General features: G+C 30.8%; 3 protein-coding genes across 4 annotated transcripts in view; 2 read left to right on the top strand and 1 right to left on the bottom strand.

Moving 5' to 3' along the window:
• Positions 1-9184, top strand: part of LOC129914143 (uncharacterized) — a 38507-nt gene extending 29323 nt beyond the window's left edge. The window contains exons 3-5 of the mRNA XM_055993224.1: positions 4032-4178; positions 8437-8613; positions 8687-9184. Coding sequence (XP_055849199.1) covers positions 4032-4178; positions 8437-8613; positions 8687-8784 — 422 coding nt within the window. The 3' untranslated portion in view covers positions 8785-9184. The remainder of the gene's footprint in view (positions 1-4031; positions 4179-8436; positions 8614-8686) is intronic.
• Positions 9185-12805: 3621 nt separating this feature from the next.
• On the top strand, positions 12806-17130 carry LOC129914823 (glycosaminoglycan xylosylkinase homolog). Of its 2 annotated transcripts, none has more exons than XM_055994238.1 (6): positions 12806-13042; positions 13382-13844; positions 13906-14272; positions 16353-16560; positions 16621-16821; positions 16890-17130. In XM_055994238.1, exons 2-6 carry the CDS (start codon positions 13563-13565, stop codon positions 17092-17094), a joined length of 1263 nt encoding a protein of 420 aa, XP_055850213.1. In that variant the 5' UTR covers positions 12806-13042; positions 13382-13562; the 3' UTR covers positions 17095-17130. The 2 variants fall into 2 exon arrangements, with proteins under 2 accessions (XP_055850213.1, XP_055850214.1); XM_055994239.1 differs by having other exon boundaries at positions 12806-13034.
• A 345-nt stretch (positions 17131-17475) lies between these two features.
• LOC129914824 (mitochondrial import inner membrane translocase subunit Tim17-B) lies at positions 17476-21827 on the bottom strand. Its single transcript, XM_055994240.1, has 4 exons — positions 21639-21827; positions 21083-21255; positions 18442-18619; positions 17476-18377 (listed from the first exon to the last, which is right to left on the bottom strand). The coding sequence occupies exons 2-4, from the start codon at positions 21224-21226 to the stop codon at positions 18181-18183; spliced, it is 519 nt and encodes a 172-aa protein (XP_055850215.1). The 5' UTR covers positions 21227-21255; positions 21639-21827; the 3' UTR covers positions 17476-18180.
• Positions 21828-21837: the final 10 nt, after the last annotated feature.

Consider the following 21837-nt stretch of genomic DNA (forward strand, 5'->3'; position numbering starts at 1 on the left):
TTAGCGGGAAGAAATTTAAGAACATAAGCAGTTAGTGTTCTACTTAAGTATTTTTATTAAATAAAAAAGAAAAGAATGCGGCTTAAGAAATGGATGTATGTAGTCAAAAATTACATCAATTATCAATTTAATAGAAATTTTTTCACTTTCATTAGCATTTACCATCTACAGATGGAAAAACTTTCAACACAAATTTTTGAAACACTGTTTACTTTTTGTTATCATAATTTTCATTCTTAGTTTTGTCAAACGCACACATTTAAAAATTAAATTCTTTCAAATGAATATTTTTCAAAATTAAATTTAACATATATTTTTGGTCACTTTCACTGTTGAATCTTTTTTTTTGTAATAAAAAGACACACACTTTTCTTAACAACAAATTTGTTGCATTCTAACTGCTTAATTTTCTCAAAAACAATTCGAATTTTTTGACTTTTCTATCGATTTGACATTTGGATTTGAAGTTCTCAGCGATTTATATCATGAAAGAAAATCATTGCTGAGTTCCATATAAATATTTTTTAGCAACGTAGAATAAAATAAGAAGAACTTAAGAACTATGTTGGACCTATGTAGTTAGGATTCAATGACCCGTATGAGCAAATGGGCCTAAATAGTTTTTGAGAAATTAAGTTTTAAAGATGAAATGTAGAAAAAAAATGTTTTCGTTTTTTAATTGATTTTGTATAAAATTTTGCAATATTATGGACATATTTATACCATTTTTTAATGACCTCGTAGTTTTTAGTCAAATACAGAGACTTCATTCTAATAAAAAATATTAAAGTTCCTAAGATTAAAAAAAAAAAACTGAAACATAGGTAGGTACTTTTTTTCTGAGAAAAGTTTTGTTGTTTTTATTTGCAATACATTTTTTTATATCTCAAGAATATTGTGTTCAAATTGTAGGTCTATTGGAGCCAAATTGACCAAGTTATGAGTATTTTAATACTTCGCTTACGAACGTTTTAGTCCAGGGTTCAAAACTTTAAATCGTTCTCCCCACAACTAATGTTTTCAAGCCGGTGCCCTTTATAACTTCAAAACTACACCGAAAAAAAAAACCAATATCAATTTAACATTTTTTAAATATCAAATTAACATTTTTTAAATATCAGCCAAAAATGCTCTATAAAATGTGTTTTATGATATTTAAAATATTAAAACAACATTTTTATTATCAGGATGATATTTAAATGTCACATTTTGGAAATTTTTTTTGATATTTTATTATCATTTTTTCATATCAATTTCTCATTCCAAATTATTGAAAAATATTAAATACAAAATTCTTAATGTGTACTAATTTAAAGGCGCTTTGTGTTTTTTTCGAAGTAAAATGTATGATTTACTGAGAAGATTTGATCGGCACTAAGATTTTACTTCACATAGTTTGGGAGAAAATAACAAAACAATTATATCACCTATAATAGAAAAAATAATATCACCATTATTTTGTTAAGAATATTCCCTTTCAGTAATGTTTTGAAAAAAGAAAGAAAATTCTTAAAATAATAAAAATAATAAAAATAAAAAGGAAAGAAATAGGTTTCATTATAATAAATTAAAACGTAAAATCTAGTCAACATTGATATTTTAGTTTTCAAAGTGAAATTTTCACTATCCCATCTGAAATTAAATAAAATGCACGACTGGGGTCGCACGTACTTGCTCTTGCAGCTCAAAGCACTTTTATGTTAGTCTACTTGTAGATTTTAAAAGCTGGATCTAAATTTAAAAAAAAAATTGATATTGGGAAAGAGCCGCCATTTAGGGCAAAATTATGTTAAATGAAAAAAATTTTTTTTTGTTATTTGACTTTTTTGAGAAAAAATAAAAATGCAGTTTTATTGCCACTGCTTTAAATATTACGTATACAAAGTTTAATCAAAATCGTTAGAGCCGTTTTCGAGAAATTCGTAATATCGTATTTTTTTGTATGGGAGGTATACGTTCTAAACGAGATATAAAAAAACAAAAAAAAACCAACTTTCAGAATTCCATAAAAATCATCTGTACCAAATTTGAAGAAAATCCATCCACCCGTTTAGGCTGTGGAAATGTGTACAGATGGACGCACAACCGCACAGACGCACAGACGCACAGACGTACAGACGCACGGACGGAATTGCGAGACCCACTTTTTCGGAATTCTCCATCATCGTAATGTTGGTTTTGATTAAAACCTCAAATTTTTTTTTCGACACGAAACCAATACTTGCCCTATAGAGCAAGTAAAAATGTCAAAATGATATGATAAAATATCAAAATTGATATTTTAATTGTTGGACGACTTTTGTCACTGAAAAATGTTAATTTGATAGCTGTTATTATCAATTTTTTTTTTCGATGTACTGCACCGATTCTTTTGAAATTTGTGGCGGGTTGCGCTATTTTAAAAACACTAACGTAAGAAAAAAATAACGAAAAAAGTGCAAATTTTTTAAGTGTGTATTTCAACCCCTTCGTATGGAAAAATAGAGTTGCATATACAATTAAATTTTTTTTAGAATACAATTCATACCTTAATTGTCAATGTCCATATCAAAATTTTTCACCAAAATCACTTTGAAGTTAAAAAAAAAACACTTAGAAAATTCACTTTTTTTTAAATCGAAAAAAAATTCGTGTTTACCCAACAAATAGTGGTTTATTTATTTGTGAGGTGGATCAACAAACAATAAAATTCGCATTTTCAGCCAGAAATAGACAAGAGTTTCACTTAAGTTCTTTCTGTTATTATTCATATATTTTAACAACTCTTATAATTTGATTTGCTTTAAGTATGAACCAGTTCTGGGGGGGGGGGGGCACGTGCCCCCGTGCCCCCCCCCCCCTGGATCCGCCGGTGGTGCATTATATAATAGCATGGTATAATCAAATAACTATAGAGACTTCAAATTTTACAGTAAAACCTTGCAAAAAGCAGTGAAATCTCAACAAAATATAACTGTAAAAAATTAAATTTTGATTGTTCTTTACAAACATCTTTAGAAAATATTAACTTAAAGAAATATTTTTCACTAAATTATCCAAATTTCATTGTTAAAAAATTAAATCCAAATATTAGAACCTGGTCTTTGTATTGAATATCTATAGTATTGTCATGAATTAGTTCGTTCGTTAGCTTACTATTTTGGGGGTGTTTTTTGTTCGCCATGAGGGTATCTACTTTAAATACGATTTGTCTTTCACTCACAATTTGTTTCACAGAATTTTGAAATGCAGTATTCTGGCACACAGTATTTTAAGAACGCAGTTAAGCTTTATTAACCATTAATATTTCGATTCCAACCCATGAGAGAACTCCTACCTTCGGTACCAGTTGAATCATTTATTTTCAAAACATGATAAGTCCATGTTCTAAATTTTTCAGGAAAAGAAAAAAACGTTCTATTTTCTTTTGATTTGTGTAGCAAAATAATATATTCTGTAGAACTTTTGCCTAGGTTTTTAATTTTTGGAGCGATAGTTCAAAAGATAAAAAAAAACGCTTTTGGAATTATCAAACTTTGAAAATAAACGGATGTGAAATTAGTTTTAAAATTGGTATACAATTTTGCTTTCATCCCCAGTCTATCACACAATTGTATTTGAGATTAAAATATAATTTCCGGAGTGCTTATTTAACTTTAAAGACGCTTTAAACTTAAGATTTTCAGCCAGTAGCCTAATATAGCATTTACACATAAAGAAGCCGTTGTTTATTTTCAAAAGATAATAAGTTCGGGACCTATCCTGTTTTTGATACTAAAAAAATATTTTGCGTAGCTGTAAAATCGGATATAGATGGAGTAGATACTTCATATTTTGAAGAGAGTCTGGTTATCTCTAGAGTAATTTAGTCAAAAAAAAACGAATTTTGAAAAAAGTGGACTTATCATGTTTTGAAAATAAATGATTCAGTTCTTCTTAATCTTGCATTACCACATTTGCAGAATAATTCGATATCATAATAGTTTATAATTAAAAAAAAAAAACATGTTATAGAAAAAAGACATGTCTAATCTTATAATGTTTCATTTCAGTTAAAGGACGTGAATGTTCCAGCCATGACGATTGCGTATCAATTGATAAATCCAGTTGTGTAAAAGATTTAAATGATTATAAGCTGCGATGTCTTTGCGGTGACGATTCAGCGCCTCAAAATGGACTGTGTCCTAACGTAGCTAAAGGTAAGATATATTCAAAACACTAAATCAACCAGTTTAAGTTTTTTTTATACATAAAAGTAAAGTTGTAGCAATTAAAAATAAGTATAGGAGATAAAAGATTACACATTTTAATTTAAGAATAAAACACTTGTTTTTGTAATGAGTTATGATGTTTAAATTGCATTCACAATTATACATATTTCGATACAAAGGCAAGAGACTTAAAAAAAAAGTTAATGTTGTACTTGTTAGCCACCGTCAACAAAAAAATTGTATGAATCTCAAATAGTTAACTTAAAGAACTGTTGTAGGCTTATATACTTACAAACTTCATTTTCTAAAATAAATAAAAAAAAAGTACCTATCGTAAAATATAATTATGTTAACTCCAGTTTTTCTGTTGAATATTTTCATAATAAATTTTCAAAAAGACGTTTTTTGACCAGAAGTGCATCAAGACTTCCCAAAACATTATTAACCATAAGGTACATTAGCTTCGTTGAAATTAAATCTGCACTAGTTAGTATAGAAACGACAACACTACAGGAAACTAGAATCCTTTTGTAAGCCAGCAATAATTATAAAGACCGGCTTCTTGGAATTTTTTTTTTGTTTCTAAAAATCTAAATAGCCAAGACGTAGAACACAATTAATTAGACTGAAAATATTCTTGTGTTTTCCTTCCTTCTATATGCTTCCATTGTTTACTTACTTGAGCGTGAAATATTTGTCATAGCACTTATAATGCTGTATGCACTTACAAGAGGACTCATTTTCTGTGTTCCGTTACCAGAATAGGTCGTAGCTAATTTTTTGTAAATACGCGATTTCTTTAGCGTACATAAAAAGTCCTCTAATATACTCCTTTACCTATGTATAGGTATATGCCATATGCTATGCATGTCTTAAATTGGCACCTATGTCACGAAATTCTAACACAAATTGTACATTCCCAAGCAAATAAAAAAGAGAACTGGTCGTTCCATATCTTACTTAGAGGTACATTTTTTAGTCCCTGGATCAAATATGAAACCTTAACTTTGCTAAAACACTATTATTTCTATTCTTAGGTAAGAGAGTAGGTATGTTTTTGTTTTGCTGTTGCTTGTTTTCTTGGGATGTGTATTTGTTTAATTTGCACTTGAGCTTGGAAATAAATGCTTGCTATTGTGCAAGGCTAATGATCTTTGTTCAGCCTACTTAATGGGTAGAGTTTTGTTTTTTCAAGCCAAAGCCTTCCCAACGAGTGAGTCACTTTGCCGAAATGTTTAACATGGAAACGGACATACAATTAAAATTAATTTCCCTGTTATTTAGCTTAGAATCGAGGTTATTTTGATTTTAAACATAACTTTTAAAATATAATTTTAAGACTTATACTGCTGGTTACTTTATACAAATAATGGAATTTTTCATGTGCAATTATAATATTGACATTAAAAAAATAAAAATCTTTCATTCTTAAGGACTTTTGTATGTTTTTATTATGTTCGTGCCAGAGATAAAGTTTCAACACGAATATTTTGGTTTTGACTTTGACCAATTTATATTCGTGGAAATCTAAAGATTCTAAAGTGTGATGGTGTACTTGACCAATTTTAATCATGAATGCTCCTTGGCTTGTAGGTAAGGTACTCCATGGTTAGCAAGCTAATTAAATTTTGATAAGCACGATATTTGTGCATTATTGGATACACAAAAAAATGAACATGCACATCAAAAGAAGTCTAGTTTTTGCTAAAGAAATTTTGTATGTTTAATAACTAAGCGATATATGTATTGGTTATTTATGTACGTATGTGGAAGTTAGGCAATGTGTCCTCCTTCCCAAAACTATGTAGGTAGGAATTTATGAATCACAGGGTTTTTCTTTAAATTGAATAAAATACATAAGTAGGTAGGTAGCTGATATTTATAATGAAATGGTCAAAAAATATATGATGATCAATCATCAACAAACAAATTGAAAAAAGAACAAAATAATCCATACATACATTTATGTATATTTTACATAACGGTCAAAATCATGGAGGTGGAAAATTTGGGTTCCAGGCATTTTTTGTAGGCTCAAAACAATGTTAAATTGAAGATTATTTCTCATCTAATAATATTTGTTTTAGTAATAAAATGTTTTTATTTATATTTTATGTCATCTAATATAGAAAAAAAGCGTTTCCAGAACACTGCCATAACTCAAAACCTGAGATTCAAATGGCTTAAAATCACATTACAGTCAATTATTTCTAGGTATTTGAATTTTGAATTTCATATAAACAAATTTTTTGATTTTGATAAAAACCCAAGAATTATGACTCACTCTACGGAAATGACTTAAAGTTTCAACATTTTAATCATCTAACGTGGAAAAGGTACTGCAAGATATTTTTAAATTTGAAATTACATATATAGATTTATCATTGCATTTTTAAGTAGCGTTTATCAATTAACCGTCATCCCGGGAACGCTTGTTTGATGGGATATATTAATTTTATTTTTATTTTTGTGATCAAAAATCGAGGCCAAAAATATTTCGTTTACGCTGTAAGATAAAACCTAAAATACAATTGTGGCAACCTAAAAAACTATTGTGGTCAAAGGATCATTTCCCGGAACACTTCAGGACTCTGAATAAATAATAGTGGTATTCATAAAACAGCGTAAACTTTAACACATCCCGGAATAGAAAAGTTTACCATACACGTCTCATATAAAACCAACCTCTATAAAACCAACAAAAATGTGATCAACGGCGGGCGATTAATTTGGGTCTAAAACATAGTATTTTCGATCTAATTTGACTGGGCTATTTGGAGAAGAATCTGGAAAAAAAGTATTTTAAAATATTTGTTTTTTATTTTATTGTTATTTATATTTTGACCATATTTTGATAAAGTTTTTCAATACAAATTATGACATTTAACACTTAACCACGTTTATACGTTGTTTCATGAAGTAGAATTTTGTACTGACATAATTTTGTCTGTTTTTTTTTAATTTTTTTTTTTATTTTGAGTATATTTATTTATGAGAAGTACATAATGTGCACACTGCACAATAAAGCTTTCCTCATTGTTATGCTTAAGATTGGAATAAAGTCAGTTTTATTTTTTATAAAAGAACTGAAACGTGTCACTGATTTCTTTTTTCAGTCACAACAGTATGACGTATCAAAAAAACTACCAAAAAAACTATAAAAAAAAATCCCTTTTGGCCTAGGTATTTTGGACATGCACAAAACGCGTTTAATAAATAGGTGTTTTAAAAAGGAATCACCCTGTTTATGGTTTTGTTTATTTTGGTGTTGGTAGGCGATTCTATGGCTTTTTTGTTTGTATGGGTACAAATTAAAACAAAAGGCTGCTGATTGGCTCTAAAGAGCATTTGTCTTTCTCAAAAAATGACTTTTTAAAGCATATGTATTAGAAATGAAGTAAGGCTCGTGGAAAGTTGTATTTTAAAGTGTATAAGAGCATATTAATATAGCTTTATTATAAGGCTATAGAGCTTGAAGATGTTATGAAACTAAAATATAGAGCTTATGATTAGTAAATAAATGTCAGAAGTTGCAACGAAGTATGAAATATAGCAGTAGTCACGGAGTTCACTTCTAAAAAGCATACATCGAACACTTTAACAACTCGAAGCTACGAAAATGTTACTTGGGCGGAAATTGCTATGTAAATTGGTCCTTGGAGAACGAAATATAGTCATAAATTTTTTGATTTATTAAAGGCCTACCTACTTCTTTAATAGCAATGCTAAATAATTCAAAATGACACTGTTTTTGGACCCCTAAAGTCGTTTTAAAGAGATCATTAGGGACATTCGTCCCAGTACCTACTATTTTTGGTGTTTTGGTGTGAATTGAAGAATACACTTTTTGTGCTCTGCCCATTTATGAACCCATAAATGATAGCTATAGTGAACATTTTAGCATAAAATATTTATCATAAAACAATGTTGAACTTGTAATAATTCGGACTTCGAAATTTCGCACCTCATGATTTTGACGCTTATATTCACCTGGGGTCGAATCGGCTAAGGTGACAGTCATATTCATATTGTTGTTGATTTATGAGCTGAAGGGCATACAAAAAACTCCAATTTGACTGTCAACTATCAAACATCAACTTAAACGATTCGGCCCCTGATTTGCATGCTCTCAGAACTGGATTATTTAAAACATATATTTTTCTTCGGTTTATATACCTATACACATATGTAATGTATGTATAATTAACAAACATTATAATTATAAAAATATATTTTTATTCCACAGGACTACGTCATAAATGCTCCAGTACCAGTGATTGCGAACCAAATATGGTATGCAGCATGGAAAATGCAAATAGAACAATAGGCGTGGCAAAGTTCATGTCATCGAAAGTCAAGCTGTGCCTCTGTGACAATGAAAATGGTTACGTTGAAAATGCCCTCGACAGCATATGCAATGGAGGTAAAACATCAACATAATTTAATAACTCCATACTTTACTTGTTATAATTAATTTTTCTTTTCTTATTTAACAGCTGTCCTACAAGCAATTTCCAACATTCTTATCTCAGCTGGATCTATAGTAGTGGGCGTTAGTGTTTATTCAAGTTTAAGATTTTATGAATATTTTTAAAAAGCTTTAGCTACGAAATAAAATAAATTTTCGTTTTAATTATTTCTTCTTAATGATTTTTATGATTTTTAATAATTTGCTCAAATAAAAATTACATGGTTCAAATAATTAAATTTATCGCATCGAGCTATATATTTAAAAATGAAATTAAAAAAAAAATTAATGGAAGTGTTAAATAAATTAGTAGGAAATTTCTTTATGATTGTAGTAGTGGTATTGTATACGTATAATGTTTATGTATGTATGTTTGTCAAATTATATAGTCGGGAATTTAAAATATTAATTCACTTTAAAGAATTGCAAACATAATTTAAAAAAGAAAATTCACATGGATTTATTATAAAAATTTAAATTTACACAATTTATTCAAAAATAATAAATAAATCAAAACATATCAAACTTTTTGCACACAAAAACATAAAAGTGTTTTTTTTTTTTTTTATTAATATAATGTACTTTAGTTTTAATTGTTTAATAAAGTGGTTATTTTCTAGAACTAATTTTTTTTTACTTTATTTGTGCTGTTCTCTGTTCGTCGACCGACGACGCCTTCACGCGTCCTATTATTCTCCTTTTCAAAAAGTAAAGAAAGTCCGTGGGTGTAATTTCTTTTTGGTTTGGGATAAACATATCCTTAACTGGGCACACAACTAATCTCTGGTATACGCTACAATGCCCATATTGTCGAAGTTGAAGGGCTAAACAGGAGAAAGAGACATTAGAATATTTTCTTTGCAACTGAATAGCCCTATCTCAATCAAAACATCAAGCTTTCGGTGCTTCGTTCCTAGACTTCCTTAGCCATCTCTCTGAAGTAAAGACCTAAGAATTTTCCATAAGAAAGCTCATTGGCGCAAAATTTTAAACGATTAAGTAAATTGCAAAAGCAAAGCAGTCTGTTTTTTAAATTAAAATTTTAAAATTTTACGCCATTGGATTTCACAGAAACCCTTTTGAGTAGGAGACTCTGCTGGACGAACTCGCCTCAAACCTTTGGTAAATATGAATCAAAGTTTAAGGGCCTCTTAGAACCCATAGAATACTTTACATTCTTTACGTCACGTCGCTTGATAGATCGATAAATACACAAGTTCTTGTGAGAACCGACCAAACCGGTCACAAGAATTATGGTATTGAATCGGGGAAAATCAGCGCTAATTGGGCTTTTCTGAGCACTCTTGAGGCCGCCATTTCTACCTACCTGCCATGATGGGTGGAGTGGTGAATTCATTTCCCTGTGACTTTACGATAACACACAAAAATTGGCCACTCCGAAAGAGGAGTTATGCATTACTTTACTTATGATTATACTAAAGCGTTCATGGATTATTCTTTCACTATGTGTATTCTGTGTCTAAACATTTTTTCAAGGAAGCTTCATTAAATTAAATCTAGGTAGAAATAGAAATACCAAAAAGTACGTATACGCCATAGGGTACATTTTTTCCGTGTACAGATATGGCAGATATTTTTTACTCACACAAGTAAGTAAATAAGAGCCGTTTGCTGAATCGAAACTTAAAGATTTATGTTCAACATAAATCCTTATGTGACAGTTTACGCAGAGGAAAAAGTAGAGAATAAGAATTTATGTTCAACATAAATTATTTAAGTTTCGATTCAGCAAATGGCCCTAAGAGTAATTCCTGACTTCAAAATTCTGCTATTCTTTAAAGAAAATTCTGTTTTTTTGAAGTGAAAACTTCTTTAGTATCGTAGTGATTTGAAACAAGATCAAACGAAAACGCGACACGAACATTTAACTTGTTATAACTTTTTTGTTTTAATAGATAGATGAATGAAATAGGTAATAAACTATAAATGTACAAAATTTCAATTAATTTCATATTCAAAATTCTGAGGTAACGGTAAAAAGATGTTTTTTTTTCTACACACGTTATATCTTTTGATCTAGTTCACATACAAATTTGATTTAACTTTAATACGCATGCTGATAACATAACCTTTTGATTTATCACAATAAACTGTACGAACTCTACAAGTTACACAATCTTAAATTGAAAAACTTGAAAAATACCTCAAAACACCTGTGGAGATCTGTTGACGATGACCAGTGTAGGAAGTACCGTAATATCAGCTTGAAATTTCGACATATTTGGCTTTAAAAAATTCTTATTTTTTTTCTAGGCATGTTAGAAATATGATTCATACGTTATATAAAAGTGAAATAACCTTTCAGATGATATAAAATTTACTATAGGTTGTCATTTAAAAAAATATATTTAATGGTGTTAAAAGAGAAAAAAGATTGATTTTTTTGCTTTTTTGATGAAAAGTGATTTGGTTTGAAAAAAATAAGCTCTTTTTGTAGATGTTGTATAGACATAAATATATAACGATATAAATATTTTGAGCTGAAACAATAAGCTTTAAGATGATATAAAATTAATATATGTTGTCATATAAAAAACATGTATTTAAAGGAGATAGAATAAAAATAGGTTTATTTTTTTTTTTTTGCAAGAAAAAATTTTTTTTAAGGTTTCACTTCTACTACGTGTGAATTGCACACATGACTTTTTTTTTCTATTCTACTAGAAAAACCGGGTGAGCGCTTCGCAAAGCGTTTTTGTTCGTATGTCTGGTTCTCCACGAATGTCTGGTTCTACACGAAGACGTAGACGCACAAGATGCACATGAGAACAAGCGAGAGAGAAATATCGAATTATCCTTTACTCTTATGTGCATCTTGTGCGTCTACGTCTTCGTGTAGAAGTCGTCTATGTTGACAGATATATGCGATGCTTGTACTTTGTATATAAAATCTTTAGTACTATCAAGGAGAAAAACAGCGCCACCAAAATAGTATGCTTACGGACGAACTAAAAATATGTCAAATTTCAAACAGAAATGTATATCTCATCTCCTTACTCCCATTTCTAGCTCTGTTCCTTTGGGAGGTGGAAAAGTACTACTAGTAGTTTACTAGCGATTTTCAATAAAACACACTTTAAACGAATTCCATACAAATCGTATCTACTCGGAAAGAAGAGCATGAGTAAATGATAGTACTAATTAACCAAAACATCTACTATTAGTAGACTACCACTTCCAATGAAACAGGGCTATTAGCCGTTTTTTATTATCCCACTTGATCCATATAGATCATTAATTAATACGTATTACAACAACTACATATAAGATTTTGCTTTCAGTAAGGTGACGAATCGTGATATTGCTTTTCATCAGAATCATGAATCGTGATCCTGATGAAAAGCAAGATCTCATATAGTTGTTGTAATACGTGTTAGTTAATGATCTATATGGATCAAGTGGGATTATAAAAAAACGGCGGCTCAACTTTCCTTTAGGGTCGCACGAATTTTAATACGCGAATAATTTTATGTGAAAGATTAATGGCTAAAAGTAATAAAAATAACAATTTTAAAGTTAAAAAACGTGTATTTATATTTTTAATTAATTTTTTAAAGTTCATTTTTTCATACAAAATGCATGCAAATGACGACCGCGAAGAAAAAAAAATATTTTTTTGAAGTTCTTTTTACATACCCAAACTTATCCCCACCTCAAATCCTATAGTGAGCCCAAGCAGGGGGGTTGCAGGGGGGCAGCATGCCCCCCCATACGCATCTAACTTTTATACGCCTCAAACTTCAAATTCTTCGTGGTCGTCATTTGCATACATTTTGTATGAAAAATTTAAATATTTTTTTTTTATCATACTTAAGGGTGTTTCCTAACCTTAATATTTTAAAGGTATTCTATTGAGACCCTAAGCTCACTGTAAAAAATAAAATCACAACTCTAGGCGTGCGACCCTAATGGAAAGTCGCCCCAAAACGGCTATCATGGTAATGTTCAATATATTGAACCTTATAAAGTTCCTTTTGAAAATTTAAGTTATAGTACGCAAAGTAACCGTTCGTAACGTAAAGTTTCGTAATGAATTGATTTAAATTTTCTATCTGGCAGTTCTGCAAATTTATTTTGTCTGTCAAAATCAGCTGTTTCCTGTTTATTTTGACGTTTGGAATTTAAAAAAAAAACTACACCGGTATCTAACATCTACTGAACACAAAAAAATACAAAACTACACGCACAATTTTACGTTTTGTTTTCTATTTTTAAACTTTGAAAACTTGCCGTAAATTAAATTTTTAAAAACAATACCAAGAGAAACAACATTTCCACCAACTCAACAAACATCAGCATTTATTTCTCAAAATATGCATTCCTCTGTCGCCTCACACTCTTTTTGCTGGTGACTGGTAATAAGGTGATTCCTATTTTATATATTATTATTGTTCTCTGATCGAGGTCATTGGCGCGGCAATATTTAGAATTTACACTCGTGTATTTACAATTCTTGCATAGCATAGAGCTCTCGAATGGACGACGGGGTGAATAATTATTATATGCACTTTTTATTATTAGCATAAAACAATAGGCAATTATTTTTGTTCTTAAGATCTCTTCTTCAAAATAAACCTGTGAGAAAGAGAATAAAAATATACCCGCCGAGAGACGACTTACATATTCTCAATGTTATTTTATGTAAAAACGTTTCATAAAATTTGCAAATTCTTTGTCTTTTTTTGATCTTGTATCTCTTCAGAGTGTAAAACAAAAAAATAGAAACCAACAAACATTTGTATGAAATAAAACTGAATGAAGTACTGCAGCCAACAAAGGGATCCTACTCGTCATAGGCACACGATCGTCGCCTTTGGCACATTAGTTGTGATCATCCATATCTTGAGTTCAAATCAAATGTACCAGGCGCGAACTACGAACAGATGACAAACAAGCGAACTGTCTTTATTGTTGTAGCACTGGTCACTCTCGTTGTGATTGTAGCTGGTGCTAATTTCTACTTCATGTATTACCTGAATGCTGAGGAGGGAAAACTCAGTAGTATGAGGGCACTGGAGAATATGATTCGCAGTAAAATGCGCCACTTGAAGCCAGTCTATTTGAATCGCAATCCAAGATTCTTTATGTATCGGAATAAGTTGCTGAGGAATTATAAGCCAGCTCCTTACGAGAATGCTAGTATACTTTGGGATATTGCTAATTGGGTAAGTTAACTCCAGCACTTTTAGTTTATTTATTTTTATATGATTTATGATTTTATTCAAGTGGCCCCAAGAAAATGAAATCTATCCAATGTATGACTCTTCAATGGGACAGTTGTTGCAATCACTTCGTCTCGAGCCAATTACGAAAGCACAGAATCTACCCAGAGGTACACAATTAAAAATACTTCTCAAATTGGCAAACCAACAGAAAATCATATTCAAGCCACAATGGTATGACAGGGATGTGGCCATTGATGGACCTGTTTATGGTGGCAAGGATAGACATACTGCTGAGGTGTATGCATTTTATTTGGGAGCAGTTCTAAATTTCCGATGGACACCGATAGCAGTTGGTAGGAGAATAAATTTAAAAGAGGAAATGTATGAGAAGGCTGATTCGGAATTAAGACATACTATGACTATTACAGGTAAATTCTATTGTGTACTTATAAATTTGTTTTTTTTTTTTTTTGCTCTTTTTTTGAAACCAAAACATTTTAATACAATTCAATGCTAGACAATAGCAATGAATCGCCTGCCAAGAAAGCAACCACCAATTTTGACATGACACGTTGTGTGTGTGAGATAATTGGAACATCCGTTTAGGTGCAAGTTTTATGATTATTGTGAAGGGAGACAGTGGCAGTACAAGATTGTAATTAGTTAGCCAAAGGGCTGTCTCTTGTTAAGTTAAAGAAAAGTTCTTTTTGCATAGAAAAAAAAAAATAAATTGATATAATCTGTGATTTGATCGTGACCGTGTGATTACCAGAAAAAAAAAAAACATTACTTTTAGTTGTTAGCATTTTCAAAATTAATGATATTTTTGGAAACTTCGGAAAGAGGTCTTTATTCAAGACTGTAATTTATTTAAGTTTCTGATGTCTTTGCCGACTTTAAGAGAATGGTCACTAAAAATATGCCCATGCAATGAACATCACATAACAATGAATTTTGTCAACAAGTTTTCATGTTTCCCAAACATATTTTTTTAAAACGCGTCTTTAAAATAATTGTTTTTTAGGCTTTTTTAAATAACTTACTTTTTCTCAGATCATAATCTTAACCCTCTGTCGGAACAAGGGTGCGAATTTGGCAGGACAAAAATAAAAAGTGGTCACAAAAAATTGTCTTTATAAGGGTGAAAATAAATTGGAATTGTGAATACAATATTCGAATTCCTCGGAAAATTATTCATCAATATCATATATGATTCTCTATAAAATAGTGAGACCAACAAAAGTTTTAGTGACATGAAAAAATATAAACCAAATTCGCAAAAAAGAGGTGTGTCTACAGAGGGTTAAATTAGTTAAGCATCCAAGAGCATATATTTTGGCATTTCTACTAAGTACTGATTTTTTCTTTAAGCCAAAGGGCATTCTGCTGATAAGCCCTTCTTAAAATACTGCATAACTCGTCCGTTCTTATATACTACTTCGTTATCCGATGCCGATCTTATGTTTTTTTGAAAATCGAGTTTAAAACATTCCAACATATTCCTGGAGACATTTAAAAACATCCAACTTTTCTTGTACGTTGTTATAAATATGATAAAACCATCAATTAAAGTCATGAAATATCTTTTCTCTTCAGGTGTTATATTTTGCATGGAACCCAATAAATCACTGTGTACTACATCCAAAAGAGAAGTACTTTAGCCTTTTGAATGCGAGTTAAAAGGCAAGCAAGTAATTTTGTTTATTTTGGATATTTCACAAAAAATAAAAAAACAACAACTTGAATTTGAATTTATTGACCAATTTCTTAACAAAACTTCGATTTCCAAGCAACCTGTGCCAGTATAATCTGTTCTTATTCATCATCGCTGCATACTTTTCCTCACTCTCGTGTTATGTAATAATTTCCAACTAAAACAGCAACCGCATTTATTTTTCCTTCTGGAATTTTGATTGTGCAGTTTTTTCATTAAATTTGATGATTAGTGCATTATTTAAGATCGGCTTGACAGCTTATTATATAAATAATCCACAAGAAAGAAAATTGAAAAAAACCTAATTGCAAGGTAAAACTGAAGCTTTAATTACTTAGACTTCTGATAAAAATTCTTCTAATCTTTGAAGAACAAAAGAACAGACAATTCAAAATAACAAATAACAGTTACTTAAGATGTTTAAGTTGAGTTCTATTGCAGTAAGCTACAAATCTCACATTCATCCTTTTGATTTGGCCATCGCATTGTGCTTAAGCTACAAATATGGGTTTAATAAACTTTGATGATCGAATTTCCTGAAAATTGGTCTTTCTTTGAGCAACAGTTTAATATGGTTTATGTTTGAAAGCTGGATACATACCAGAAATAGTGGAGTTCATGTGATAGATTTGTGTTCTGTTTTTCTTGGCGCTAAATTAGTTAAGTTTTTGGTATATGGTGTTTACTGAAGCAAGGGTTATAAAATCGAAAATTACCATATGGATACAAGCTGTCTCTTTAAATTGTTACTTGAATTCTAATTTCTATGAATAAATCCCCCTTTTTCATTGCAGAAGGAGAAAACTCAACGGAGTACTGTGTGTTTGGTAAATGTCATTATTGCAACGAAGATGAAACAGTCTGCGGCGATGAAAATAACATGATTGAAGGTGTTCTCCTTTATCTTATTCCTGGATCCCTTTCAAAAAAACGCTCACCGTGGCAACGAACGTACAAAGATGGAGTCAGAGCTCCATGGGAAGATGATATGAATTACTGCAAGTAAGCAGAGTTTAATCTTGTAATTCTTCAAATTCTTTCAATATTTCTTTTTGAATTTAGATCACTCAAAAATAAATTAGAAACATCAAGACTCCTAGACTTGATCGATGTAGCCATATTCGATTATCTAATACAAAATGGAGATAGACATCATTACGAAACACGCGAGGATCGTGTTGTTCTAATCGATAATGGAAAAGCATTTGGAAATCCAAATAAAGATTTTCTTGATATCTTAGCACCATTGTACCAATGTTGCATGTAAGGTTTTATTTAAAATTCTTTTTTTTTTTACTTTAAACTTAAGAAAATTTATTTTTTTTTTTAAGGCTACGCAAAACAACATGGGATAGACTTCAAGTCTTTTCTGGTGGTGTATTAACAGATATTATTGATCGTCTCAGTAAACCGGACCCTCTTCATCCACTGATCACGGATAAACACAAACGAGGTGTCGAACGACGGTTGTTGGTAGTTTATGCCGTAGTAGAATATTGTATGGATATATACGATGATAAAATGTTTAAGACGTAAAATAAATAAAATGATACTACACTAGAATTTAAAATATTTGAACCTATTTGAATTTCTTTTGTCTTTCCATTCTAATTTGCGAAGTGGGTATTATAATATTAATTTTATGGATTCGTAAAAAAATCAAATCTGAGATTTTGAACAAACATTATTTTACGATGATGGGAAACAAAATATTATATTTTATGGTATCTCCTTTGAAGACATAAACAATTACAGCAAAAATATGTAAACTCTCCGATTAAAAGAAAAACAAAACAGTATTTATCAATGATGAAGATGTACATTTATATTCTTTATTATCATTTAGATTCTTGTTTAAAATTATCCATTGTTGCAACAAAAAAACAAAAAAAAAACTAAACCTTAGTTTAATGTGTGTATAGAAATTAATTTGTCTTCGGTTTTTATTATGTTATGTACAATATACAAAGAAAAACGAAGTTTTATTACATTTTGATTTTTGTTGTTGTTTTACTAAAATAACAATGATACAGTTTAAAGTTTCTATTCCTATCTCTGGAATTATTTCTCAGACAAAATAAATAAAGAATTATTCCTAGAGAATAGAAAAAAGATCCTCGCTCCGGAGCCGAGGCTTTAAAACAAGCCATTTGCCACTTTATCATTACAACAGCATACAATATAAAGCGCCATCCAACGGATAAAGTGACAAAACTCATTTAACTCAAAATGAATTTATCTTGAAGATTATTTCTTTTTTGTTTTATTTGAAAGAAGAATCAATAATAAAATTGGCCAAGTTTAAAGGGGAGAAAAAAATAACAAAAAAAAAAATAATAATGTATACATTATTCATTCACACATTCAATTACATTGTTTTCGCATTCACACCGAAACTAAAATATTATTTTATTTTTTTTTTTCTATTTGCCAAAATAATAGTTATATATTATTCAAACACACAGTCCTTTTAGCCTACCAGGGGTTAATTATATTAATTTCAAGCTTTTGTTTATGGGTGATTGGTTTTGTTTTTTGGACAAAAACCAGGTTAAATGGAGATGACTACTACGAAGGAATTTTAACCACATAACTGTCTTATATGTCTTTCGTCGTTAATGGCTATTGGTATTGACCTTGCGTCGTCGATCCAAAACTAAAGCCTTTCGTTGGATCACCCAATGCAGCTGGATCTTCAGTCGGTGGGACTGGATTGCGGAATTGTTCGGCTGACATGCGTGTGAATAGGATACCAACACCTTCAATTAGGGCAAGAAGTACTCCACCAATAATGGCACTACCTGCCATTGCGGGTATTCCTTTTTTTCAAAAAAATTAAATTAGTGAGTGAGAGTTAAGTAGATGATATTTGATTAGAATTACCATTTCTAGCTGCTAAAATTCCTCCAGTAGCTGCACCACTGATAATTGAATTCCAGGGATCTTCCTTCTTTCGGAAATGTACTAAAGTACAATCAATGGTACTGAACATTCCACCCCAAACCGCAAAATTACCGGCAATAATGGGTGACCTCAATTTTATCGCTGATAAACTTCCCAACTGTAATAATTAATAAAGTTAGTAATGTTATAAGTTAGATTTAAGAAAAAAGGGCTTTAGCATAAAATAGCTTAGATCCTAGCAGCATTAAATTAGTTCCCTTTTTAGATGTACATAGCATAAAATTAGTTCCCTTTTTAGATGTACATATTGAAAAATGGATTTGTGTTTCATAGCATTAACTGTAGCATATTAGTTTTAAATCTTTTTTTAAAGACTTTCTATTCAAGTAAATTAACTTAAAATCTCGTGTTTGTTTTTTCTTTCTTTTTAAAAAGACTGTTTGGACCAATTTTTAAGTGTCCTTCAATGGGGGTAAGCCTTGACGTGGCGGAGGGCCTTACGGTGAATACTATTATGAAACTTAGAGCTATACGATTCCGAAACTTGTTTTCGCAGAAGGGCCTCCATGGTCGCCAGGTCGAAGCCTCTATTGAAAGATTGCAAAGCGATATTGGGGGAAACGATCGCCCAACAACACTGTCTTCTACTGACAGAATTTTTATGGAGAAGATGACAAATAAACAATTAGAAGCTATCGGGGGAATCAAGTGGTACAAACTTTAAAAAGTGGCACAAACTTAAACGCAAAAAAGAAATATTGTGGTGAAGCGATGAAGTCAAAGCAGCGATATCCAGGAAAATGACTACTATCTTGGTCGAAATGCCCCTCTCATAGGTTCGAAGTGCAACGAAGAAATGTGCCCATCATGAATCGGAGTACGGAAAGCATGTTCAAGGCTTCACGACGTGTAGTACTTCACGTTCAAAATGTACGGGAATCTCTTTCACTCGTGAATCTACTCTCCCTATATATTTTTCGAAGAAAATTAATTTGAAAATTGAAAATAAATACAAATTGTATGAATTCACTTCACGACTTGCTTCACAAGTATGTACTATATAGGCTTTATTTACAAAGAGTACCCGGCCTCAAAATCGAAGTTGTTAGTGTGGAAGTGAAATACTTCAAGAAAGGGAAGGCCATTGTTTCACAATCAGGAAAACCAATAAATACAATTTTAGCAAAAAATGAGTTTCCTTTGTAAATTTTCTTTTCATTGAAAATTTTTTGAGTCGTCTATAATCGATAGGTATAGGTATAGTATAGCTCTCCTTTGTCCTTTGCTCTTTGTCACAGTCATTGGCTTCCTGCTTGAAGGCAAAGTCAGGAATCCGAATGGGAATCAGTTATTCTTTGCTGATGATGGAGTCATTATAAGTTGATTTTGAAAAAGCATTCGACCCACAACTATGAAATCTGATATGGGTCACCCCCAGGCAAGGAGGAGTTCCAGAAACCTATGTACAAATAACTATCAATAGGTATAATGGAGCAGTTACTAAAGTAAGATTTGCAGCTGGAGTCACCGAAGAATTCGAAATCACAATATCACATACACTACACAAAGTTTTTTTGATCGGGACCTTTGCAAGACTTTATTTAGATCTTCATTTTTTTCACATGATCCATTTTTAATAAGTCCCAAAGAACAACTAAACCGAAGTCAGGTTACAAATGGAGGAATATGATGAAAAGCAATCATCATTTTTTCAAAAACTTTCGATAAGAAAAGCAAAATGGCAATTAGTCGATACTCAGCCCGTTTTCAGGATAAAAATTGGCCAAACCAACAAAATTCTAATTTAACGACGAACAGAATTTGAGAACATCTTCTTCATTGATTCAGCTCATCACAGTCAATACTTAAATTATTATTCCTAAGTTTACCTACACCTATGTCTTTAAAATTTTTCCAAAGCCCATAACCAGCCAAAGATACATTTAGGTGAGAAGATTAAAAATGTTTTTTTTTCTCGATTCTCCGATCTCAAGTACAACTTTGTTTCTCATACAAGTAGGTAAAAGGTTTCCAAAAAACCTTAAGTCTAAAACGTTTCCAGGTATTATATTGCAATTAAACCAGGGATGGTCTTTGCACTTTATTTTTTCTGGTAGGAACATTAAAAAGATTGTTTAATTTATCCTGAATAAAAACAACTTGAACGTCAACAGATACCATTTAAAAAACTTGAGACCAATTATTTGACATTTAGTCAATTTCCATTCAAGTTTGAAGCTGCTGGCATGGATTTCAGGAGGAAAACTCCACAAACACCAAGACCGCAACCAAGTTGATACCCGCTCACAAAATCACAAAATAGGAAAGAATGTCTCAGTAGCTGGAGATACCCAGGTAGAGATCGAAAGAACTGAGATGACAGTTGCTTTATGAATCCAGCTGACAGTGGTTTCAGGATCCTTCATCAATAAATATCAGGGCATTTATAGTGCGCAAAGGTGTATACACCTATTGAATTTTATCAATTTGGCTGTGATAAAATCTTTTTTTCTCTCCAACCTAGAAATACTTCGGCTCTCTTAAATACAATTCCCTTCCTATTTTAAATCTTGTAATAATTGAATTAACTAAACCAAACAATTAACTAAAAAAAGCTTACCATTCTTCGATTAAATCCAGATGGGGCATTTCGAAAACCTTTAATCGCTTGAAAAACACCACCACCAATGCAACCCATTGCAAATGCTCCACCGCAATCGTCAACAATTCGGAAAGGGCATGGTTCTCTGGCGTATTCTTCCATATTTTTTTTATTTCGTTGGTTCGATTTATCTATTAAAACAAAAAATACAAAAAAAATTAAATTAAAATGTATGACTGCCAACTCAATGTATATTTGTAATATTCTAGTTTTCTAGCGTAATACAAAAATTCTTCTTCCTTGTTTCCTCCACACCACAAAATTGTTGACTTGACGATCAAAGAAAAATTATATAATTTTGTGTAATCAAGAATCGTCCGGTGATTTTAAAACGTAATTTATTAAAATAACATTGCATTTTATTTATAAAACAATACAAATTCGAATGTATTTTATTTTTAATTTGATTTTAGAAAAACACCTTGATTAATATTTTTATTTTTATTATCTTGATTTTGGTCACATGGAAGATGATGGAATGTACACTCTTGAAAAAGTTTAAATTCATTCTTACATTTTAATAATAACTACAAAACTGATTGGTAAATATTATTGCGATAATTTTGAATTTCAATATAAACGAATTGAATTAAATCGATTACATTAAAAATATATAATTAAAAACCTAATAAAAGGGATTTAAAGACTGTGAACAAGAAAAGTTCCGAAGTCTGATGCGAAATTTGCAATGTCAAAAGGGGGTGATGGACGGG

The sequence above is a fragment of the Episyrphus balteatus genome, chromosome 3, assembly GCF_945859705.1.
Source record: "Episyrphus balteatus chromosome 3, idEpiBalt1.1, whole genome shotgun sequence".
Taxonomy (NCBI): domain Eukaryota; kingdom Metazoa; phylum Arthropoda; class Insecta; order Diptera; family Syrphidae; genus Episyrphus; species Episyrphus balteatus.